Raw genomic sequence first — 22,478 nt, 5'->3', positions numbered from 1 at the left:
CGAGGATTAGGTGCCTACACCCTAGAAGAGCCTACTCCAGTTTGCCCTTGAATCATCCAATCACTTGCGAGTAATTTGATCTAGATATTGACCAATACCATGTATCTTCTTACGACTGTTGCCAGGTTGGAACGTAAATTATGACTGGTAATTAAGCTACAAGTGAATGTCAAATACCGACAGTCAATGATCTGGTGACTTTGGCCAATTGCTGCCGGATACTGTCCAACAGACTTGGTGGCGAAGAAGTCAGCCAGATGGTTGACGGATAGCTAGAGCGAGAGTGATCGAGATCCTAGCAAGCCCCCTCATCAGCAAGTGTCATGGTATTGAAAGGCCATACTCGCTGTAGTGTATGGATCTTGGTGCACTTCGGTGAGTACCTTGATAGCCACTTTGCCCTCTCATGGCTCAACGCTCAATTCTCTTCCTTTTCGTCGAAGCCGCACATGATTTGATATTCTTCAAACCTACTCGCGCTGCAACAATTCCTCCGATAATCATGAGTTGATGGGGCAGTATCTACGATATTGGGTCCTGACTGCTCGTAATGTATGGCCTACTGGTTGCCAGCGCCACCAACAATGGTGTCAGAATTTTGTTACCTATCCTATGCCTAAGGCCATCCCCTCTGTAGCAACAAAGAGTTTCCAGATGTAGATAGAGTTGGAAGCGAGCCCAGCGAGCAGACCAAGCCCTATGCCGCCGTAGAATCAGATATTATCTGTCTCAGCAATAAGCAAAGGCGTATCAAGAGTGCGCGTAGTTATTGGGTTGCTGGGTCCGAAGGAGCCGTGTGACCAAGTATAACGACAGGTATCCTCTCTACTAGCAGTCCCGATACACTTGATGAACATTCTCTCAATCTGGCATCAATTTAGTATCGCTCCGCAATGGGTGGCTAAATCCCTTGCGGGATGACTCGACAAATCCTGCCGTAGCTACTATGCTCATCAATGAACCTCTTAAAATTTGTTTCACTGACATTGAATCTACCCGCTTCTTGGACCAAGGTAATGCGTCGTGCAGATTGCTGGCCATGCCGTAGCACATATTCCCGAGGACTAGCTTAGAGATCAGCCCTTATCGACCTGATCATTTGTTGGAAAGCTAAGCATGCCGATGACATCTGTATCGCCAACTATAGTCGTCTTGTTTTTGTGTGTGTTGCCATTGTTGTGATCTAACTGTTGGACTTCATCGGAGAAGGGTGAAGTATAGCCAGAGTGAAGGAGTGCAAGATCGTTGCTTTCTCGGAGGAGTGTGAGGTAGTGGCAACAGGAGAGCTTTCAATTTCATAACCTTGCTCTTCTGTAGGATCCGATACTACAGGCAAAAGGCAATAGCTTCCAACGATTGGCACAAAAGATGAGGTGCAAGTGTGGCGAGTTGATCCAGAATGCTTGAGCCAAGCAGGAGATGTCATCCTGGCATAGAAGGCAGCGCATTTATTGGCCCACGGAGGGTTTCGAGCCTGTCCACTGGTCACTCAACTAGAACGAATCATTTGACGAATCACTTCCGTTTCCGTCTGGGAACACCGTTAGCCGGTTTGTTCCACTACGCTCTTGGGCACACTGAAGTTCTCCTGCTAGGTGAAGGACTGACACGAATGGCAGAGCATCAGCAAATTTTCTGTGCACGTAAGAGGCTTTCAAGACTAGGTTATCCTTACTTTACTGAGATTGCAACATGGAAAAAAAACTACGATCCGATGCCGCTGCCAAGCGAAGCTAGCCTTGCACTTCTCTCCTCTTCCGGAGTGCCAGAATCTATTTGCAAGGAGATTAGGTACCTTCGATATTTCAAGCCGGGCCTGGGACTTGGCAATGGCCACTCACAAAAAGGACTGTTACCAACGAGGGATAGAATACTAGCACATAAGAGCGGGAGCCGCGATCGATATACGATCGAAGCGAGACCAATCTTTAGACTGGTCTCTTGATGGCCTGATGGTAGTAGTAACAGGGATCCGGGCACAACACAATTCAAATTCCATCATCTTGGGGGTTCCAGCTCTAGGGCTAAGTTGTCAGTTTCAGGCGCAATGCAGAAGCCGTCGAATCCGAAAAGTGTAAGATCTGGTTCAGCATATCCGATCAGTGACGGGTTGTAACTGGCCACATCTTCACAATCAAGCATGAAGCCAGGCGAGGCAAAATGAACAGCAGGATTTCGAGCCGATATCGCCGGATCTAACAGCGGCACTTCTTGTCGAACGTTGCGTGCTGAATGACGAGTGCGCTTATGCACGGCCATCTGGAAGCGCTGAACGAGAGATAGAGCATCCTTAGGGTCTGGATTGTCGAGAAGCAAGGAGATGAATTTGGTTTCGAAGGATACACAAGTTCGCGAAGTAGAAGGATGATGATCGCTGAACTGCAAGAACGAAGGCCAGTGAAGCAGACCTTGGCAAGGCGATCCTGGCTATGTAGAAGTTTGATGATCTCGAGCATTCTGGTGGCCCCGTCCACACACTTGGAAATTAGCTGCTGCGTGCCAGTATCCGCATTGGCTTCAGCCTCGTTGGTGGCGCGAGACGACGGCCACCGCGTTCGAGCCATGGATAGCAAAGGAGAGAAACCCAGATTTGGTTGTATATCAAGTCTAGGTGAGCATTTGACCGTAGTGAGTTTTCATCATACACCATTAACTGATGCGGGAGAGACCGTTTCCATGACTCGAGAAGCGAGTATGCTCGATCTTATTTTCCCGAGTCTCGTTTCAAAGAGCTATATGGCTTATAAGCATACTAGTCGCCCATAGTTTCACATCTGGCGCTCGTATATACATACCTTGCGCTGAGGGCTTGATCCCTGATTAGTGTCAACTTGGTGAATGCCACCAGTCGATCTATCTTGTGTGGATTACTGTCATCCAAATCGACTCTCCGTTGTGGAAGAGGAACAGTAATCTCCTTCGTCTGGAGCATTGTGGGTTGAGCCATCATGCGTGATATCCAGCTATGAGCGTGGTCAATCACCCGTGACGATTTGAACGTAGAAGCTCTTACCGCTCGATACAATAAGTGGTCCAGAATACTCTCGTTCTGATCTCACGATCCTGTGCCACAACGAAACAATTCCTCGCGTTGCGATGTAGTGAGAGCCCGATTGCCAGGCGCAAGGCAATGCCAAGATATGTATAGTGGTGAGTGGAACTTTGAGTCGGAAGTGCGTACAAGGCAGTCAAAGGCAGCATTGGACACTTTCCAGAGCACCTTGAGCCACCACCGCAGGCATCAAAGTCATGGCTGCTTTATAGTATCCAAGTCCAGGCACTCCTGGTCCCGATATTGGTCTATGAAGGTGGGCAAAAGAGCTACTAAGAGAGATACCAAGCAAGAGTAGACAGATCTGCGAGTATTCGACTGGAGTTGTAGGTGCCAGTTCGTGGTACACTTTTAACAGCATGTCACGAAATCTTCGCTCGTCGAAATCATACCAGTTTGACTCGAGATATCGAAAGAAAATGGCAACCAGGTACTCAGCTCCCTTCAGGGGAGGTATTTCAGCTTTGGCGTCTTCGAGGACTGTCGTGTCCTCGAGATGCTTGGAAGAGTCGAGCGCATAAAAGACCTACATTGTATCAACCCGAGAATCCCATTTTGACGAGGAAGGAGGGAGGATATTGAACTCACTTGATCGTCTAGAGTCTGTGAATTGGGATTTCGATGGTAACCCGTAGTTATGGCCTCGGAGACCGCGTCGATGAAACTGTGTCTGGAGCGCAAATTATCGCCATCTAGTCAACAAGTCAGTCTTAGACCACAGGATGATAAATGGACCATTCTGCTCATATCGTCGTCAGAAGCTGATGCATGGGGAGATGCTTTAGCGTCGTCTGTATTGACACGGTTGATTTGCTCACCAAAGGCCCCAGAGCTTCCGATGTGGCTTCCCTGGTATTCTTGCTTGATGCTAGCAAGCAAGAGTTTGGAGAGCGCGATAATGTGCTCCTGCTGCAGACCAACACCGGGATACATCTTGGAAGATACAATCCAGCCGCATTCGTGCACAACTCTGGCATACAACGCTGGAGCCTGGGAGACATCTTCTTTTCCTGCTCTGACATTGAGTACAGGCGAGAGCAGTTCTTTCCGCAGATTCGGCGGCACGTGTGGACGATGGTGTTTTGAGGGCCGGAGCTCGCCGGTCTTTATCTTTAACATTCGATGGTATAGCACTTGAGAGGACTCCCCGTCTGCAGTGCTCTTAATCGTGCCTTATCGGATGTGGAAAATGTGCCAGTCTCAGATGTAAGTGTACAATTTAAGGGAAGAGCAATTGAAGATGGCGTTGTATGTAGTGTAACACCCGAGTGGTCTGGTTTACTACGTATGAGAGTATGAGAGCAGGGGGACCAAAGATGAGTAGTGCCAAGGCACTAGTTACATAAGGCCCGACAGCCTCGATATCTCGTTTACTATTTGATATTGAATGCTACATATAGATGAAGCCCTTTTCTTCGTCGTTGGCTAGGAAAAATACCCTAGCCTTAATCAATATATGCGAGGAATGTAATGCACAGCCTGGATGCTGCAAATCCAGAGGAATCCGCTAGCTCTCTTATAATTCATGATTTTAAGCCAGCTTTGCTAGCCCCTTCATGTCAAGCTTGGTCCGTGACCATCGAGATGCGACCACTCGTCCATCGTTGATTGTGACTAGCAAGTGTCCTTCTGGATTGTCCAAGACCGTGATATCTTCCAGCGAGGTTCTTTGCAAAATCAGAATATCCGCGGCAAATCCGGGAAGATTTGGCCCAGGAATTGTTCTTGTCCAAGCATACACGCCGGATTAATGGTTGCACTTCGAAGGATGTCCAGCGGACTCTGGACCTGGCTGCGTAGCCCGAATTCGTGACTCTGGGCGAAATGCAATAGCTCAAGAAGGTCGGTACCAAAGCGAATGGTAACACCTGCTTGGGATGCAATAGTGGTAGCTCGCAATCCCTCTTGCAGAACCTTCTCGTTCTTCTTGGCTGAGGCTGGAGGCAGAAATCCTGAAAACCTGGCCATGGTGGCATAAGTGACGAGAGTTGGGGTCAAGAAACAATATTTTTCCGCCATCAACCTTGCGGTGGCTTTGTTGAGGAGATTTCCATGTACCACGTACACTTTGCTGGAGAGCTCGTGGGGTATATGCATGCGAAGTGACATAAGTGCCTGCATTGTTCGCCACGGTGACAATGGCTCTGATCTCCTCGTCTGAGAACTGAATATGTTCGATCTTGTCCGTGGGACTGGCTACACCCCCGCCGCCCATGATCTTAAAGAAATCCGAACCTTGGCGCAGTTCTTCCCGAACGTATTTGAGACAATCCCCCACGCCATCGACGATACGTCCTATACCTAGGACTGTGCCTGCGCAGCACTCGGGCATCGTCATGCTCGAGCCGCATATCTCCTTGGCCGCCTGTTTGTGACAGTGTATGTCCTGCTATGAAAAGTCTCGGTCCAGGATGCACATTCTGATCAATAGCCTGTTTCAAGGCCAGATTGGCACCTCCACAGTCGCGAACAGTCGTGAATCCTCGTTCCAGCATCGATCGGCATATTTGAGGTTGACGGAGCAGCGAAACAGATTTGCTTAGGGACTGGAGCGCGCGTAGATCTTTTCGCCCGGCACTGCGGAAATGCGCACATGACTATCAATTAGTCCAGGGCAGACATATATACCCCGGAGGTCAATCTTCACGGTATTAGGATCGTTCTTCCATTAGTCGCTGCTGCCATTGGTGGAGACGATAACCCCCCCCCCCCCCCCTCCCAGAATAGATGGATTGTCGTGGTTTTTTTTGACTTTTCCTTCGACAGGATCTATGAAGTTCTCCCCCGAGAAGACATATCGGGGCTGAAGTGGCAGTTCCCAAGGAATAGCGAGATCGTGCAAAGTGCCCATAATGAGGTCACAGGTGCAATATTAGGGGCAGTAGCCTCTATGCTGCGTCTCCACAAGGCATATATTCTCACCGAAGCTTGACACATGCCTAAGTCAACGGACGTGCAAGGGAACTCGTACCGGCAGAACACATTTTTGTTATCTCGGCAATTAAACTGGCAACGCAAAGTGTGTTGAAGTGGCAGCAAGGAATTCTCCGTATCGCATCACAATTCTTGACGAGAAGCGGACGCGGGTACATGTACCCGTTCCATCCAGATGATGGGCGGGTACGTGTACCCGAAGCTATCCAGGACGCGTTCGCTGTCAGCCGATATTGAAATGCCGATCCAAAGTTTGAACAGTGTAGAATGGCTGATATCTGGGGGATAGCTCCACCTATAGGCGCTCTAGATCCCATTCATCAGAGATAAGATGCTAAGCTTAATGCTGTACAAATACGCCAGAGATTCGAAATCTTTGAGGACCTGGATTTCCGAAGCAGATCAATTCAAATCTCAAAATACATCGAAGACGCCCACTAAGAACGACTACTGTTATGGAAAAGACATCCTCGGATATGGAGAAAGGCGAATTAGATTGTGTTTCTCGTCAATCAAATCCGACAGAGGCAGGAAATGCGAACCATCTGCTCTCTCCCAGTGAGGAGCGGAAGCTTGTGAGAAAATTTGATCTTCAGTGAGAATTCACGCACCGTCCGTGGGTCTGTTCTTGCGATGACTGGCCATAGTATGATACCCATCATCTATACCTCTTTCAGTACCTCGACAAGACTTCGCTGGGATATATTGCGATTATGGGCATTTTCGAGGACACGGTATATTTCATGCCGTGTGATATGAGATGGTCAACTATACTAAGTTCTCGCAGAAATTGGTGGGTACGGACTACTCCTGGGTCTCCAGCTTCTTCTATTTCGGATTCCTTGTTTCCAGTCCACTCTCAGTCATTGCACTGGTCAAATTTCCCGTCGCCAATGCGGTCGTGGTGACGGTGTAAGTGGAACGGAGCCCATGCGAGATGAGCACCAGCTTACAATGGACAGTCTTATTTGGGCGGCGATACTCATGCGCATGGTGGCTGGCCATGACTTTGGGAGCCTGGCTGCACTGCGCATCTTACTTGGAGTTTTCGAAGCAGCAATAAATCCCGGATTCACCGTCATCACGTCTACGTGGTACAAACCCTCGGAGCATGCTTTGAGACATGGTCTCTGGTATGAGGGCGCGAGCGTTGCGTATATCTTCGGAGGCATTCTTGCGTATGCCATTTCACATGTCAAAAGTGCGATCAAAAGTTGGCAGGTATGTGTACAGCTTCGTAGAGGAATATTGTGCGAACTGATTTCTTGTAGTTTTTATTCGTCATCTTCGGGTCTCTAAAAATTCTGTGGGGTATTGTGATGCTCTTCTTCTTGCCAGATAATCCACAGACAGCATACTTCTTGAACTCCGATAAAAGAAAGCAGCCATTTGCTCGAGTGCAAGGTATCCGCCGCTTCGCCGACACACGGAAATGGCAAAACGCGCAGATGAAGGAGACTCTTCGCGACCATCGGTCCTGGCTGCTTTTCTTACTCTGTGTGCTCACCACGCTCCCCGGTGGAGGTCTTACAGCGGGAGGTCAGGTTTTCTTGATGGGCGAACCACCAGCTGACGGTCTTTAGTTTGGATCAATTGTCACCAAAAGCTTCGGTTACACCTTGTTCCAGACACAGATACTGGGCATGGCGACGGGCGTTTTCCTCCTGACGATCGTCATCACTGTCTCATTATCGATGGGTTTCAAGAATGCCGGCTGCTTGTCCATCGCCTTGCTTAATTCCATCTCTCTGGTGGGATGTCTGATGATCAAGTTCCTTCCAACACGTCAGAAAGGGGGTCGCCTAGCAGGCCTGTGGCTTATTAGAGCCTACGCCAGCGCTTTCCCGACGATCCTCGGTTTGGTCTCTAGCAACATTACCGGACATACCAAGAAAGCCCCGGTCAACGGTATGCTCTTTCTGGGATTCTGCACAGGTTATATCATTGGACCTTCGACCTTTTTGGCCCATGAAGCTCCAGGCTACGCGGTAGGTCAAACCCTGGAGTCATACATGCTGAAACCATACTTACGTTGGCGACAGACAGCCTACAACATCATGATTACATGTTTTGTCCTCAACATCGCTATTGTTCTCACTATGAGGCAAATAATGGCCTTGTGGAACAAGAAGCGAGATCAGGAATTAGACTCCGCAGATGTATTGAACGCAGAATCCGCTGAGGACGTCTTGGTGGAGTTGGATGAGACAGACTGGGAGAATAAGACCATTCGCTATTCGTTGTGAACGAAGGTTGGATAATTTACGCTGCGCGAGATTGGCTCTAAGCAAAATAGAGGTCAAGAATTGGGGGGGGGGGGGGGAGGGTCAAGTGGGCTTCAATACGACACCAACGGCTGTGTGCAAGCAATAAATCGTTGCCAATACAGTAATACTTCAATATTAGGCCAAGTGGTATATATACTAAGAGATTGGAAAGTTTAATTTCTCCTCTCTCTCTCTCTCTCTCTCTAAAGTCCCTCATACTAGTTGTATCTCCTTTCCATGCTATCTAATCCGAGAAAAGGTGCTCTTATATGGTTATTTGTTGAATACTCTTGACGTACGGAGCCACAATATTCGCAATTTGACCAGCAAGTTCCAAATCGGCGGTATCGTAAGCTTGTTCTGATGAATGTCAAACCTTATGAGGCTCTCACGAGGCTCACGCAAGGCACTCACGAGGCAGAATGTCTTCCGTTTCACAGTAGATAGATATCTACATAATCGATGCTCTTGCACGTCCATTCTGCAAGAACAACAACCAGAAGCAATAGTTAGAGCTACGGGACTGGCAACCAATCATAATTCATCCAATTAGTTCATATACCTTCTTTATCTTCTTTGTCGAGGATATTTAACGAGCCAATGGTCACTCCGTCAAGCCGAACAGGGATGTTCAGAACTGAGCCCAAATCGACACTCCATAGCAACTCCCAATCCTCAAAAATAGCTTTCGAATCATCCTTTGTGGAGAAAAGCCAAGTTCTGCCCTTGATCACAACTCTTAGAAACCAGTTTTGGCGCTGAACCGGAACTCCCTCCGGCACTGACGATACTTGTCGTCGCCCAAGAGCATGTAGTTAGGTCTTGTACTGTGAATTCTGAAGACTCCTTGGGTGGGCGAGTATGTCAAAATCGTAAATAGCATGAAGCCGAAGTCGTCAATAAGGGTGTCTTCCAGTTTTGACCAGACGAGAATCAGGTCGCCGTTGCAACGAACAACATCGGTGAGATTAGAAAGGGACGGAGCTGGCATGCTCATCTTGGAAACAGGGACTATGCCGGACGCAATGCTTGAATAAGGCGTGATTTACTGGTAAGGAATTGAAGGGGTTGGGTAGAACAAAATACTCTGAACCTTCCAATATCATTTAACGGATCAGATAATGGGACGAGCTGGTACCTGTACCCGACCGAGTACCTCTGTTCAGGCGCAGAAGGTGAGGGAAAGTTAGCAGAGTATCCTCGCCGAGTTTTGAGCGACAGTTTCAACCCTTCATGAACGAGTCGAGACGCACGATCCCAAACTTCGCACGATCGAAAGGTGAAACCTAAACTGTAGATGTTGGCGTTGCCTTTAACTCCATGAGAAAGAGCACTTTCAGTACTATGAAAAGATTTCTTGTGTACAGGGTGCCACAAGCTCAATCCTATTCATCGTCCAATGCACCAAATAAAGATCCGACACTCAGGTTTTGCTCTCCTTATTTAGGACCCTTTGTCCACAAATTCCATCTAGGGGAGTACTTATTGAACGTTGCTTTATCATTTGGCTGTTTAAGAATTGACCCTACCTTTCGACTTCACAACTAATGTAGAGACGCATTAGTGATCTTGACAGCATGGGCGAGAAGCGGAATACCTAGATCAAGGTACAAAAGCTGGAAGATGACGAGAGTAGAGCTCAGGATATCTATACAGAGAGTAGCCTCAAGTTTGTCGTGACAATAATAGTGTTACAAGATCTGTGTGGGCTGGAAATCTTCGTTATAGTAAGGTAAGCATAGTTACTTGGTTGCCTACCGTTGGACCTCCTTTAGCTCCGTCAATGCTAATTCTACTCACGGCATCCAATATATGATAGATCAATTGTCTTATCTGCTGGTAGAAATTTTGTTTGCAACTCACTATTATCAAGTGCTTTTTAGTGGTGCGGTTAATTGTTGTGGATCTCTGCTTGATGGCAACGAGCTCGACCCTTTGCAAAAATCCGAACTCATCCTTTCAGTCTAAAACTTTCTCCAGCTGTAGAGGGATGGCTGGGCTGAATCTGTGATGTTCCCTCATAGGTAGCACCATGCGGGCCAAGATCGCCGCCTAGGCTCCTGTCTCAAAGTCTTCATGAATATTAGTGTTTGAACGATAACATGAGAGACGCCGTTTAGCACACCTACTTGAACCCCCCTTATTGAAATTCCTCCGATAATTTCTTCCACCAAGACCATATCTTTCATGCTTGTTGATCGGTTTCTGCACGTCCCAGCATTCTTCATAATTATTTGCAAAGCTATCGCAGCCGCTACGATAGGGACGGCACAGAGAAAGAAATATGACGTATCCGTTAAAGAATTTAAGTCTTTAGCTCTTGTAGGGTCGGGCGGCTCTGCTCTCACCATTAGCAACTACAGTAAGGCCTACGCGATGTTCCGGTCAATCACATCTAATCATATCAGGATGATGATACCACCGTTTCTCGAGGCCTACAGTGATTTCTGCACCGCGAAGAAGCTTATACCCATCATAGAAGACATTCCTAACACTGAAATCAAAGGCATCTGGCTGGGAAGCATTGATTTAGCTAAGTACATGATGGTGTACTACCATGGCAGAAGCTTCTTGATTCCTGGCACGGACTCGCACCTTGACATGATACTGAATAAAATCAAGTGGTCTAATGGAGTCCTAGCGGTTTTCTGTCCAAGTTATACCTTAACTCCAGGTGGACAGTATTCCCTTCAGATCGGGCAATCTGTGGAAGCACTTCGACATGTACTGTCGTTGCCCGGCCGCTCTCCTGACACAGTATTGCTAGGTTATCACCGATAACTCTGCAGACGGGAACCTAGTTCTATTGCAATATTGCAAGGACTAGGGCGTTATGAGGCGGTATCGAAGCGATGCAAGAGGTTGAGCTAATTTATCGAAGAGGTAAAGTAAATTGATGTAGTTATTTGAAAGCCGGCAACCTCATGGCGGCAACGGAGTGATACCTGGAGGATCTGGAGAGTGTGGCTCCGTTCGGTCACTGCAAATTTAGTTGACAATGCTTATCAGTCCATCACAATTGTTTTACAATATTTCCGAGCGCGATACAATACGGTAGAGCTAGATGTATTCGTCATGCAATAGTGCCGGCCTAAGAAGCAGGCAGTGCTGCGCCCGCCAGGTCAGCGTATTCAATTCGATATAACGCCCTTGAGAATATTGATGTTAGGCCCACGGGCCTACTGGCAGAGAATGGGTTCAACCTGTTGAAAACTTTATGCTTAGGTATGAGCTCCATAGAGAATGTAATTCTCGCGTACTCAAAAGCAAGTTCTTCCCTTGGGAAATCACTAACTTTGAAGCTGTTCTAGTCCATGAGCTTCCAACTTCTCTTGCATTCCCTCTATACTATCTTGCTCATATTGATCGTGAGTACATTTATGCAAGATCTTTTTCAGCGGGTCTGCCTGTTGCGAAAAGAGGCAAAAGCCTAAGCCAGTCGGAGAAAGGATTTGCTCCAGATTAGGATCTGGTTTCCTTGTGTGGTGAGGCTCAAGGTCGCCGTTCGGTTGAAAGAATGTTCCCCGGCGGTCCCAAGCCATTTGGAGCCTCTCCTTGCCGTCAATATCAGCTTCTTCATCCATTGTTGCCCGATCTGAACGGTGTACGTTGCCATTCCATCGATCCTGGAAGAAGTTGCGAATAGTAATCGCTCTTTGAGCAAATGGGCAGGCCCACGAAAGCTCACCAAGGTACCCAAAATTATCTGTGGTGTGTGTATCTGCCTCCGTTTCGACACCCCACCAAGCGTTCTCTACCAATACGCCGAGTTCAGCGTTTAGTATCAGGTACGGAGTGAACACTGGAACTCGTCGTAGCCCGTACAGGCTTTTGTATGCCTGAACCAGAGCTAAAATGTTTTTGGATGCTTCTGTACAGATGAATCGAGGAGAAATAGAACTAGAAATTATGTTGAGCTTGAGGAAAGGTCGGAAGTGGATTAGGAGGGTGCAGTGGAAATACAGGCTGACGCCATTAGCTTTTCGGCCATAATAGTTTGTTAGGAACTCACTGCACGAACAGCACCACCGGTGTTGAATTATTTCCCAGTCGCAATTGGTCCGGCAGATTAGCATACCATTGAAGGTATTTTGTGTAGATAACAAGTATTTCATGGCTAGTCAAGGGTAGCTCATTAGAATAAAGAAGCATGACTGACTGGTGGACCAGCTCTGACAGGTCTGAAAAGGCCATGAACACTAATCGCAGATTCGCTTCTTGTAGAGAGGACTCAGTCGACTGACAGCCTTCGTCAGTGTAAGCAGTCCACTTCTCATGTTCGATTTCGTCTACAATGATAGGCTTGTGGACTTTGATGTCTTTGAGTTTGATTTGGGGCACTCGCCCGATAAGAAGTGCCCATGCGCTTGCAAGGTCAGCGATATGAAATTAGCTATCTTTTATGAATAGACTTACTGCTCTAAAGCAAAGCAGCCCCAGAACGTAGCCACGCGCACTTGGCATTCCGCCCGGCTGAAGCCTGTGGGATTAGGGGGCTCCTGGTTCAGATCATCGTCCGGGAGGTCGAGATCAAGAGCGATTCTCATAGCATATCGGGCATAGTGCCAACCGCTTCCATCGTTACCGGAGCTCGCTTGCCTGAGAGACATCAAGTTTAGAGCCTGAATGGTAATGACCGTTGGCGTGACCTCATGACTGAGCAATCTCTGAGCCTCATGGAAAAATTGATCTCCAGCGCTATAGCGATCGTCCGGATCCATTCGAGCTTCCACCAAGTCACTAAGCCTAGCTCCAATGGCAAGAATGGCGTTTACGAGTAAAGATGAACAGAATCTCCCAGTTCCGGAATTATAATCGAGAAGGAAATGCTCTTTCGAAAAGCTGGCAAAGGTTGGGTACTCCCAACAGAAGTAGAGCGCGAGCAAATGTTCTACCAGAAAGTCATTCGTCGTGACGTTTGTCCATGCTGAGGGCCGATGCTTTGTGCTACCGATATCTTCGTCCCCGAGCATTTGTAGCTGAGATTGGTAGGAAAGTCGAAAAGGTCCGGCCAAGGTGGATGGCAATCGGACGGCATTCCATGTAGGCCGTTGGCCCTGTACCACTCGTTGAATGTGTGAATGGTCAGAATTCGTGTCCTCCTCCTTCGACCGTGGAACTTGGTTGTCAGCATGCTTTGACGAAGCTCTGCCTTCTTCGATAGCCCTCTTCGCTGCTTTTATGTAGACATCTCTCCCCACGTCGGTCGACTATAATACGAAATTAGCCACCAAATCAGGCAACAGACCAAGACATCTAGAGACTTCAGATAGCAGAGCTTGCACCTCGGACTGCAATTTTCCACGAAGGGTGGTACTTGATATGACCTTCCGCAGAATATCCTGTAAATCGTGAATATTCCATTCTAAGGCGCAAATACGATCTTGGCTTTCGGCGAGATCCCTGTGGCTCCTTTAGTATGTTTGCTACACTTTCCGGACAGGGCATCGATGAACTTTTTGTTCTTTTCTCGCTTCCTATCCCCATACGTACAGACGGTATCATCCCTCACACATTTCTCACATCGTGGATCGCCAGAGCACTTCGAGCGCATAGAGCGACATCTATCGCAGGCATGGGCTGTTCGAGCTCGACGCTCCATCGCGAAAAGATAGCTGGCGTGGACTGATTATGGATCCTGGATGTCTTAACTGGCTTCTAATCGACTATCTACCACATTCTAAAGGCACTTCGGAGCGCTTTCTTGCTGTACTGTTGATTTGTTATGAGCGTGGCAAGGCCACCCTACTACTGAGGTGTAGCTCGAGTCTATGCCAAGGACGAGTGATCTGCTCAGTGCGACTCGGGCTTCGTGGTGGAGATCTCATCCGGCCTTCAGCGCCACTAGTCATATCCACGAATAAAATCCAAGGACCGGAAAGGTAGTCCTTTCGCCCTAACCTGTGGAATGCCTGCACAAGCATGGATATTCAGGCTTAATATGTCAATCCATGCGCTTCCAGAGAACAAGGCAATCTGACGTGACGTAATAGCTGCGAGCTCCTATTCTTTTCCTAACGAGGTCCTCAGGTAAGATAAGAATATCGCATATGGTCTGTACAGTTTCTAGCTCCTTTCTACTTCTAGCCACGTATACATTGAATGAACAGAATAACGTGTCTTTACATCCTACAAGACTGAGTTCTTCACGTGTCGCTGTTTGTCGCATCTACTAGCTATTCACAGCTCATCGACGCTAACACCACTGAATATACTGTGATCTTAATGTGGCTGATCATTGTATTTAATTTCGGTGTTGCAATGTAGGAAGCGTTGAAAAAGCTGGATTGCGTTTCGGCCAAGGTATTTGAACTTTGATCGCGTGTTATAAGTTTGTACTCGACATCTTTGCTATACACCGGCCTTTTATAATCCTATTCTCTTCTGCCCGTAACGCGGCATTCCTTACTATAAAAAGCTCAGACCTATAGTTTTGGATGTTCCTGCATTAATTATGTTGTTATGTGGATTACTAATAGATGTCACAGCTACATATAAACAGTAGCATCGACGAGCCAGAGGACGGAGAGCATTATATATTTAACTGGACACAACTTCCGGAGCTATTGTCGGATGGAGGTGAAAGCTTTCACAACTACCGAAAAGCTTGGCCACTTATGCGTACTGAGCGTCTGTGTTTCTCTTTGGTCTGATTATTGGAATACCTCTAATCTCTATCCTCCTTTGAATGGGATTTCCTATTGGGTTGAGCCTCTGAAGTTTTAGAGTTTTGCAATCGCTGCGAGACAGGGTATATTCTAGCGGATTGAAGTAAACGAATACTTATCATTTCTCAGACAGTCAAGAGTGTTCGACAAACCAGGGGGCCGATCCAAGTTAATCTGTCGAAAGAAGCGATGGATATCATCAATAATGCCTATGAATCTACTTTCCCATGCATCAGGAAAACGTCAGTTTCGGCATTACATACGATGGACGCACAAGTTATGTCTCAGCATTAGACCTCTTGCTCGTACCGGTCGATATTACTATTGAATTTCACCCAGATAGAGATCCTTCAGTTTTAATTCCACGAGAAGGTAAAACCCGCTAAATATTGCGTACCATTTTCGCAGCAGTGCAAGACCCGCACTGTCTTTACACCTATCTAGATCCGGTCCTTGTGACGAATGCGAACATGCGGCAGATCTTGCCTGGCTGCCCACTAGAGGGGTTTCCGTGCGCATTAACAGAAAGCCAGATAGGTATCAACATCCGGATGAGATCCTCAAGGCACCTGCCTCTTAAACTCAACTACCCAAGTAAGGTGAAACAAAAATGATGTAGTACCGTTCGCCGGCATATCAAACCTCACTCCGTGCCCAACTGCTCCCCTGTAGATTCAGATCCATCAACACAAGATTCAAGTATTGAGTAGATGGAACCATAGAACCCATTCTTTTAAATCTATCCACATTTCTAGTAACAATATTCCAAGGAACCCTGCCATCCGTCCCAAGGAAGAGGTTCAAGAAATTACAAGCAAGGGTGGTTAAGCTAGCTGTGATAGCGGCTACGCATCCATTTTTGAACCCCGATACGCAGGTAAATTAACATCTCACTCTGAAATAATGAACATTCATAATCTCCTCGCCATCCTCACAATACAACTACTGAAGTACTTAGCTTAGCGCGAGATTGCATCCAATGGCGGTCAAGCTTCTAGCGGCCCATTCGGGCGGGGAAGTGAGAGGGTTAGTGCAGCTGGCAGAGGGAGGCTCTGCCACTAGAGTAGATGGCCCGAACCTATCGAATCCAGAAATTGACCACTACCACCAAAGACCAAACCAGGATCCCGACACGTATAGTGTAGTCTTCGTCAAACTGGGACTGAAGCGATAGCATGCTACTCAACATTCACATGCAGCAGGCGGGAAAGCCCCAAGAGCCAGTGACTGAGTCCAGGAAAATAAATTCGGCCTGCCGCAAGGCTGAGAAGGGACTGGAGCGGAGTCGATCGAAGCCACGGCTTGTATTCTATGTGTGGGCTCACTAAACTGGTAAGTGCCTAACTATAGAGAGCAACCATACTCGCTTTGTCAAGGTCATCTGAAAGCCAAATGTATGGGCTCAGATTTTGACAACACTCTAGACTTTCGGCATTGTGAGCAGACGTGGATGCAATTGTCGGAGACATTCAATAACGTAGTTGCTGTTGTGCCCTGCCAAGAGGGGAGGAAGACATTGTGAAGCGCCCTGGACACTCCTGCTGTAGGTTAATACTGGAAGTGAGATTCTACGTACAGCTTGCGTGGTGTCATGTGCGATAAGGATACATCGCTTGCTACCGAGGGTGTGTGCGAGTCAACAATCCTATAAGAGTCACTGACTGGCAAGCTTTGTCCCGACGCGGTGGTTGGAGGTAAAATGACATTCTGATACTGAGACCGTCGTTCCGGGACGAATGCCAGAAACCGTTCGCACATATTCAGATCTTTTGAGCTCAAACCTTCTGAAGGTGACGTTTGCTGACAGTACGTTGTAGCGCCAAACCTGGCTGTTTGAAGTCCTGCTAGTCTGCGTTTTGGATCGAAGTTCCTAATAAAATATCCGCCGTAGTCAAAAGTGTGAACTGAATCTGACGAGAGTAGAGGATTTATTGGAATGCTGAGGCTTTCTTCCGCTTGAAGCAGGTGGAAGCATCTCGGGTGCTGTTAGGAATGCCCTAAGAGGCTTCCTAGTAAGCATATAACTAATAGGTCCGAGAATACCTCGTACTTCGTACGAGATTCTAGTCTTTTTGAGCGATCCTCAAGGGCTTACGGACCTATTGCCTGACAGGTGCGTTGTCTGATCTGGTCCCCGTTCTTGGTGTCACTTTGCACCCTCATAGCTGAGTTATGCAGCACTAGACGTGAATGCTTGTTGGGAAGTGTAATAAGTCTATGAAGACTACTTTATTTCGTAAAGCGAAAAGAGTAGAGTGCTTTGCCGAAACCCCTATCGTATTGTAAAAGTTCGCAAATACACCAAGGTAATTTGCGACTTGGGCGAGTAGTATCGAAAGGATTTATTTATTGGCCATGGAAGTACTACGGGGGAGGCAGATATAATGCGACACAATAAGATCGGTGATTATCGGTCATGCATGGGGGATGGAAGCGATATTTTGCCGTATTTACAAGGATGATGAATTTAGAACGCTCGGACGTGATCAAGCATGAACTTCTTCCGTAAATGGAAGTTGAGGGTAGCCGGTACTACCTTGCGAGTTTGCAGCAGCCAATAAATATACCCCGGAGATATCATCCAGAGTTTAGGTACCTAGCTCCAAACAGGCCCAGCGGTGAGAATCCGAATAATAACTTTGCAAAACAAGGAAAATAAGCTCAGAAAAACTGGCCAAGATCCCTGCCGTGGCTTGCCCCTGAGGAAACAAAATTTCAATGCGACCAATGACTACAGGACGATGGTTCAGGTGTACAGGCAAATAAGCGACATTTGGCTGCAACAGGATTTCTACGCCGCATTTTGATATTACTGAGCTGAACGTAGTAGGTTATTGTACCTCATAAGAAGCTCTCTTTAGCAAGGTCTCGAGATTCCCCACGGCTAGTTTGGATATTGGGCTTATCTCTAGGTGATAAAGCAGACCGATAGTGTCGCCGAGCCTCTCGGCGGTGTTCTCGATGACTGTCGCAATCAGGAGAAAGTATCCGGGAATGTACCCCCCCACTACGAGGGTACAAAACCCGATAATTCAGACCATCGTTGATCTGCATAAGCTCTTCAGAGATATTCCGCGGGCGCTCCTTACCCCAAATGGGTTTACCAGGAGAAAAGTTCCGGGCGCTAACTTTGACCCACGGTAGTGTGGGTCTTGTGCGATGCGATTGCGAAGAAGCTGCTTCGCTTTCCAACTCCCCTAGAGATTTGCATCTGCGAGGATGAGATTCCTTTCTTGGACGACGCTAAAGCTTGTGTTGACTCTTTACCCATGCATGAGCTCATCTCCAGCACAACTTACCACCAGTATAATGACGATTTTGGGCAACTCCTATCAATTGACTTCTGGATATGACCTGACTTCTACCCTCAGTCGCACAAGAAACGGCGCATCTTACAGAGATCTTGTTGGGATGGTTGATTTCTGCTACTCATATTGCACTGTATCCTGAGAGAAATAGTCTTTCCATCCGCCATCACTTAATCGAACCTCCTATCAAACATGATGGCCATCCCCAGGACAAAATCAAACCATAACAGCCGGAGCAATGATAGGTCCAAGCGGCGGACGCCGCGGGCTTGCGATCGATGTCGTCTTAAGAAGTCTAAGTGTGACGGTACTACGCCCTGCCAAACATGTCAAGCAGGCGACGTTACTTGCATGTATACTATAAGAAGGGGACGAGAAGCCAGAATCTAGTAAGCCCTCTGAAGCTAAAGGTATCAACCACATTTAACAATATAGTTACTCTCAAATGCGCGAAGTGACCGACGAAGCCCTTCAACGCCTTTACAGGGCATGCCGAAGTAATTCTGGCTTTCCTGGGGAGATTCCTGATGAATCCCAAGGCCCACCATCGACAACTGCAATTCTTGATGCACTAGATTTATGGCAGCCATCTCTCGAAGACATGGGGCAAACAGAGAACCTCCGAGGGTCTATTTCTACTTCGCCATTAAAGTGTACGACTCATTGGGATCTATCTAAACCACAGCATCAGGGAAGGGACCCTTCAAGCGAGGAACCATCTACTAAAGACGAAAATTTACATTCCTCTAACCATTCATCCGTTAATGTGAGGTGGGGAGCACAAAGCCTAGATTCAAGCCCATCTTTAAACGCTGCACCCACTCTAAGTCCAGCGACCCCTCCCCCATTGGATATTAGCGAGCAATTTCAATACGAAGTTTCAGGAAGCTCATTCCCTGGGCACAACTCGGGCACGGCGAAGGAAGAACATCCTTGTGGCGATGATTCAGCCAACCCAGCGTTTGATATAGATGCATACCTAGACACGAGCTCATGTACAATTCCTAGCAGTGGACCTCATCCGGCATACAACAACATCTACGCTTCGATGCAATTCGATATTCCGGCAATGATGGACACTAGCCGCGCCACTCAGCAGGTCGACACTGACTTCTCAGAGCCAGGCGCCGCCATTTTCATGGGTGGCCCGGCTCATTGGCTGCAGCTAATCAGGCCGCAACTATAGCAAATCAGTGGTGTGAGTATGGTCGAAACTTCTGGGAATTCTGGGAATTCTGGGAAGTATTCTGAATGCGAAGAGCATCCCCTGGCAAACTCAAGCTAAATTCTCAAATCTTATAAATCAAGGCAAGTCCTGCGGCTGTTAGCCTGCAAGAAGTGGTGTTCAAATAACGTATCCCATATCTGACATGGTCCGGTGGAATGAGTACATGTACAAGCTAGCTATCTGACCACCCTCGTCAGCTGACCCGCACCCTAATCTGTAGTGGCCTAATCCGTAGTGGCATTTCTTAGTGAGGCACCCTACACGAACGGAGATTGATTGGCTCATGGCTCTATTTTCCAGAGGCGAAGAGAGACTACTTCGTCCATAAAATATATTTGAGATGTTTTACGACTGGTCAAGGAGCAAAATTCGTTTGAACACAATTGTCGCATCGAAATGACTAGCAAGGTGTGGAGAGTGGTAAAACCGGAACTTTCCGCTCTAAGCATATCTAAGCACACAGTCACAATAACGGCACCCAACGGTCAGTAGCAAAGGAGCCTCACCTACGGTGGAGATGGCATCTTAAAGAAACTGGGGGACGCTCGAACGATCGCCAGGGAGGGACTGAGACTCCGACATCAGTTCTGCATGGCAGCTGGTGGAATTTCGGCCATCCAGAGACGCACAATCCACAACTGCCTTGAAATGGAACCCGAAGAATACAAGTGACCCACAAGTTGGCAATACCACGTTTTGGTCCAGGAAGATCTCCTCCTTCGGATGCGACTGGTCTGGTTATTGTGGTTTCAGTCGCTTATGCGGGGGACCTGAAACAGGGATATTCGTCTGTATGACGTCATGTCGATCTGACCGACTCAAAGTTATTTCACAGGGTATGACGTCAACAGAACTCAACCACATCTGCAAATCTATTCATGCAATAGTTGGCTCAGTCTCATTCATAAAAATGAGCTATGGTAGGCATCCATATATCTTCGATCTGCATGGTCGAAATGGTCGAACCCCATGCGGATCAGTTCGACTTGGGCAACATGCTAGTCGTTCCATCTATCTCAAAGACCCTGTCCAAGTAAATGCCCACCCATTCAAAGAGCCGAGGTTTCTCCCTATTGATGGAACTTTGATCCCTTACGCCCACTTGGTTAGAAACTAGGCTTCTGAGTGGACACCATGTTTCACAAGTTGTGTGGATGATTCAATGTACACCAATTCAGGAATTCTAACCATTGGTAGTGTCGACAAGGTCGCAATATGACCTTTCAGGATATGACAGGAAGTATCCAGTAAACGGATGGTGGTCTGCATACTTTAGATGATCAAGGAAAAGCCAGACTTGTTTCAAAACCATCTACATATCCGCGGGTTCCTTACCTCATCATTTTACTCATCTCGATCTTAGACTGTTTCAGAAGTTTGACCTAATGAGTCCGACAATTAAATCGTTGATGTTACAAGTAAGGCGTCTCTGAGTGCCTCTTGAGCTTCCACGTTGATGAGTAAGAGGACTCGCTATAGTGCCTACTCTTGTCACTGCAAATGAGCAAAACAGATAGCACGTGATACAATTGCGTCACCTGTAAGTTCAGCCAAGCCAGGCTTGTTAAAGAACCTGGCAGCACCCGTTCAGATTCGTACTGCCCTAGGGCAGCTTTGACTGTCACGGAAGACAGTTCCAACCGATGTGCCGGTATAATGCTCTCTACTCTGATCAGCGTATGCTCTCTATTGGATTGGTTTCATGGATGAGCAAGCGTCGTCATATTCAAGGAGGATTTTCAAGACAAAGTATCTGGGGACAGTTTATTAGACCAGAGTGGGCTCGACGAAACTCTCCTCTCAGTCATGGAAGGTGTCGCGAATTGCTGTTATAAACTGGATGTCCTTTAATCAAGAATCTCCAGTGAGGATACACTACGACAGTCAACCTCTCGACCATTGGGCTATTATTTGCGGCCTTGTGTCACTAGTGGTTAAGGACTAAACATTGCTTCCAGCTTGAATATCTTTCTGTACTTTGGCGAGGCACCCAAGATATACCTTCTTTATTTAATTTAGCTTAAATACAACGATGGCTTCCGTTCATGACAAAACTGGCGACATAATCAGGGAGGGAGATACTGTGGTAACAAAGATGCGGGGAGGGAAGCGGGAGGGAGAGGTAGATGTTCTTTCCCATCTTTGGGGGGGTATATGGATGGCTAGCTGAAGCTCAACGAGCCTAGGTCGAAAGAATAGTTACGTCGAGAAAAGAAGCAGAGCAGGAGAATGTAAAAAACCCGCCAAAGGTCAGTCATGCTCATGTGGCCGCTCAACTTCGTCGGATTCTTCGGTCAGCAGACAAAAGTAACCCCGACACGGAGCTGAAGACATAGTAGGTTATTTTCAGTGACCAGCATGGTCATCGAGTTGCCCATAATCCAGGAACATTGGAGAAGGAATGAGGACTCTAGGAGATCTATTCCTTCAACCCCATCGTGGAATCGGCAAGGATATAGTCACTGATGCCTTCTCAGATGATCAACTGTTGGTGGCCGATTTTTGTCCGCCACAACTTGGTATCAAAGAAATGAGTTCTCAGTTAGGTATATTCGTACCGGGAAGCGGTTGCGTCTCAACAGAATCTGACGGCAGTGATCGCTACATTGAGGAGAGAGAATTGCTGCTTCCAGGGCTATAATAGTTAATTCAAGCTAGACCATAATTGCCCTTTTTATTTTTCCTGTGGCTTTCTCAGGGGCTTCATTAAGTGGAGGCGATATGTTCGCTCCAGCGCGCTTCGATACATCACTTAGCTTCCCGAATACGCTATATAATTCCCTCGGATTTGTACTCAGTCTAATGGTCGACTCGACGGTTTCCAGGGCACAAGGCTAGCCACAAGTCACGGTGAGCGAATACAGAGCTTCAAGACGCGTAGCGAGAGTACGAACTGAAAATTAATACTTCCAGTCCTTAAGCGTCGGAGAATGTCTGGTATTATTCCATGTCCCTTTGTGCATACGGACTTTTTGCCCTCAATTGACTGCCGTAGTACCGAAATATTAAACGGCGCTGGAG

General features: G+C 47.3%; 6 protein-coding genes across 6 annotated transcripts; 2 read left to right on the top strand and 4 right to left on the bottom strand.

The window, feature by feature from the left end:
- Positions 1–2,013: 2,013 nt before the first annotated feature.
- On the bottom strand, positions 2,014–2,947 carry A1O9_10519 (uncharacterized protein; the record flags this gene model as incomplete). The annotated part of the gene is made up of 3 exons (XM_013400680.1): positions 2,014–2,379; positions 2,479–2,703; positions 2,773–2,947. The coding sequence occupies 2 exons, from the start codon at positions 2,945–2,947 to the stop codon at positions 2,486–2,488; spliced, it is 393 nt and encodes a 130-aa protein (XP_013256134.1). The 3' UTR covers positions 2,014–2,379; positions 2,479–2,485.
- A 62-nt stretch (positions 2,948–3,009) lies between these two features.
- Positions 3,010–3,533, bottom strand: A1O9_10518 (uncharacterized protein). Its single transcript, XM_013400679.1, has one exon. The coding sequence runs from the start codon at positions 3,411–3,413 to the stop codon at positions 3,189–3,191; it is 225 nt and encodes a 74-aa protein (XP_013256133.1). The 5' UTR covers positions 3,414–3,533; the 3' UTR covers positions 3,010–3,188.
- Positions 3,534–4,729: 1,196 nt separating this feature from the next.
- Positions 4,730–5,267, bottom strand: A1O9_10517 (uncharacterized protein; the record flags this gene model as incomplete). The annotated part of the gene is made up of 2 exons (XM_013400678.1): positions 4,730–5,085; positions 5,111–5,267. 2 exons carry the CDS (start codon positions 5,265–5,267, stop codon positions 4,730–4,732), a joined length of 513 nt encoding a protein of 170 aa, XP_013256132.1.
- Positions 5,268–6,940: 1,673 nt separating this feature from the next.
- On the top strand, positions 6,941–8,232 carry A1O9_10516 (uncharacterized protein; the record flags this gene model as incomplete). The annotated part of the gene is made up of 4 exons (XM_013400677.1): positions 6,941–7,207; positions 7,258–7,530; positions 7,570–7,974; positions 8,029–8,232. The coding sequence occupies 4 exons, from the start codon at positions 6,941–6,943 to the stop codon at positions 8,230–8,232; spliced, it is 1,149 nt and encodes a 382-aa protein (XP_013256131.1).
- A 3,311-nt stretch (positions 8,233–11,543) lies between these two features.
- On the bottom strand, positions 11,544–13,226 carry A1O9_10515 (uncharacterized protein; the record flags this gene model as incomplete). Its single annotated transcript, XM_013400676.1, has 3 exons — positions 11,544–12,153; positions 12,266–12,619; positions 12,670–13,226. The coding sequence occupies 3 exons, from the start codon at positions 13,224–13,226 to the stop codon at positions 11,544–11,546; spliced, it is 1,521 nt and encodes a 506-aa protein (XP_013256130.1).
- Positions 13,227–18,674: 5,448 nt separating this feature from the next.
- A1O9_10514 (uncharacterized protein) lies at positions 18,675–19,415 on the top strand (the record flags this gene model as incomplete). The annotated part of the gene is made up of 1 exon (XM_013400675.1): positions 18,675–19,415. The coding sequence occupies one exon, from the start codon at positions 18,675–18,677 to the stop codon at positions 19,413–19,415; it is 741 nt and encodes a 246-aa protein (XP_013256129.1).
- Positions 19,416–22,478: the final 3,063 nt, after the last annotated feature.

The sequence above is a fragment of the Exophiala aquamarina genome, assembly GCF_000709125.1.
Source record: "Exophiala aquamarina CBS 119918 chromosome Unknown aczIA-supercont1.13, whole genome shotgun sequence".
In the NCBI taxonomy this organism is placed as follows: Eukaryota; Fungi; Ascomycota; class Eurotiomycetes; order Chaetothyriales; family Herpotrichiellaceae; genus Exophiala; species Exophiala aquamarina.
The sequence above is the reverse complement of the archived record's forward strand: the minus strand, read 5'-3'. Positions and strand labels throughout refer to the sequence as shown.

What these genes read in the sequence shown, in the direction of transcription:
- A1O9_10518 (XM_013400679.1), bottom strand. Translation starts at nt 3,413, where the DNA reads ATGCTGTTAAAAGTGTACCACGAACTGGCACCTACAACTCCAGTCGAA.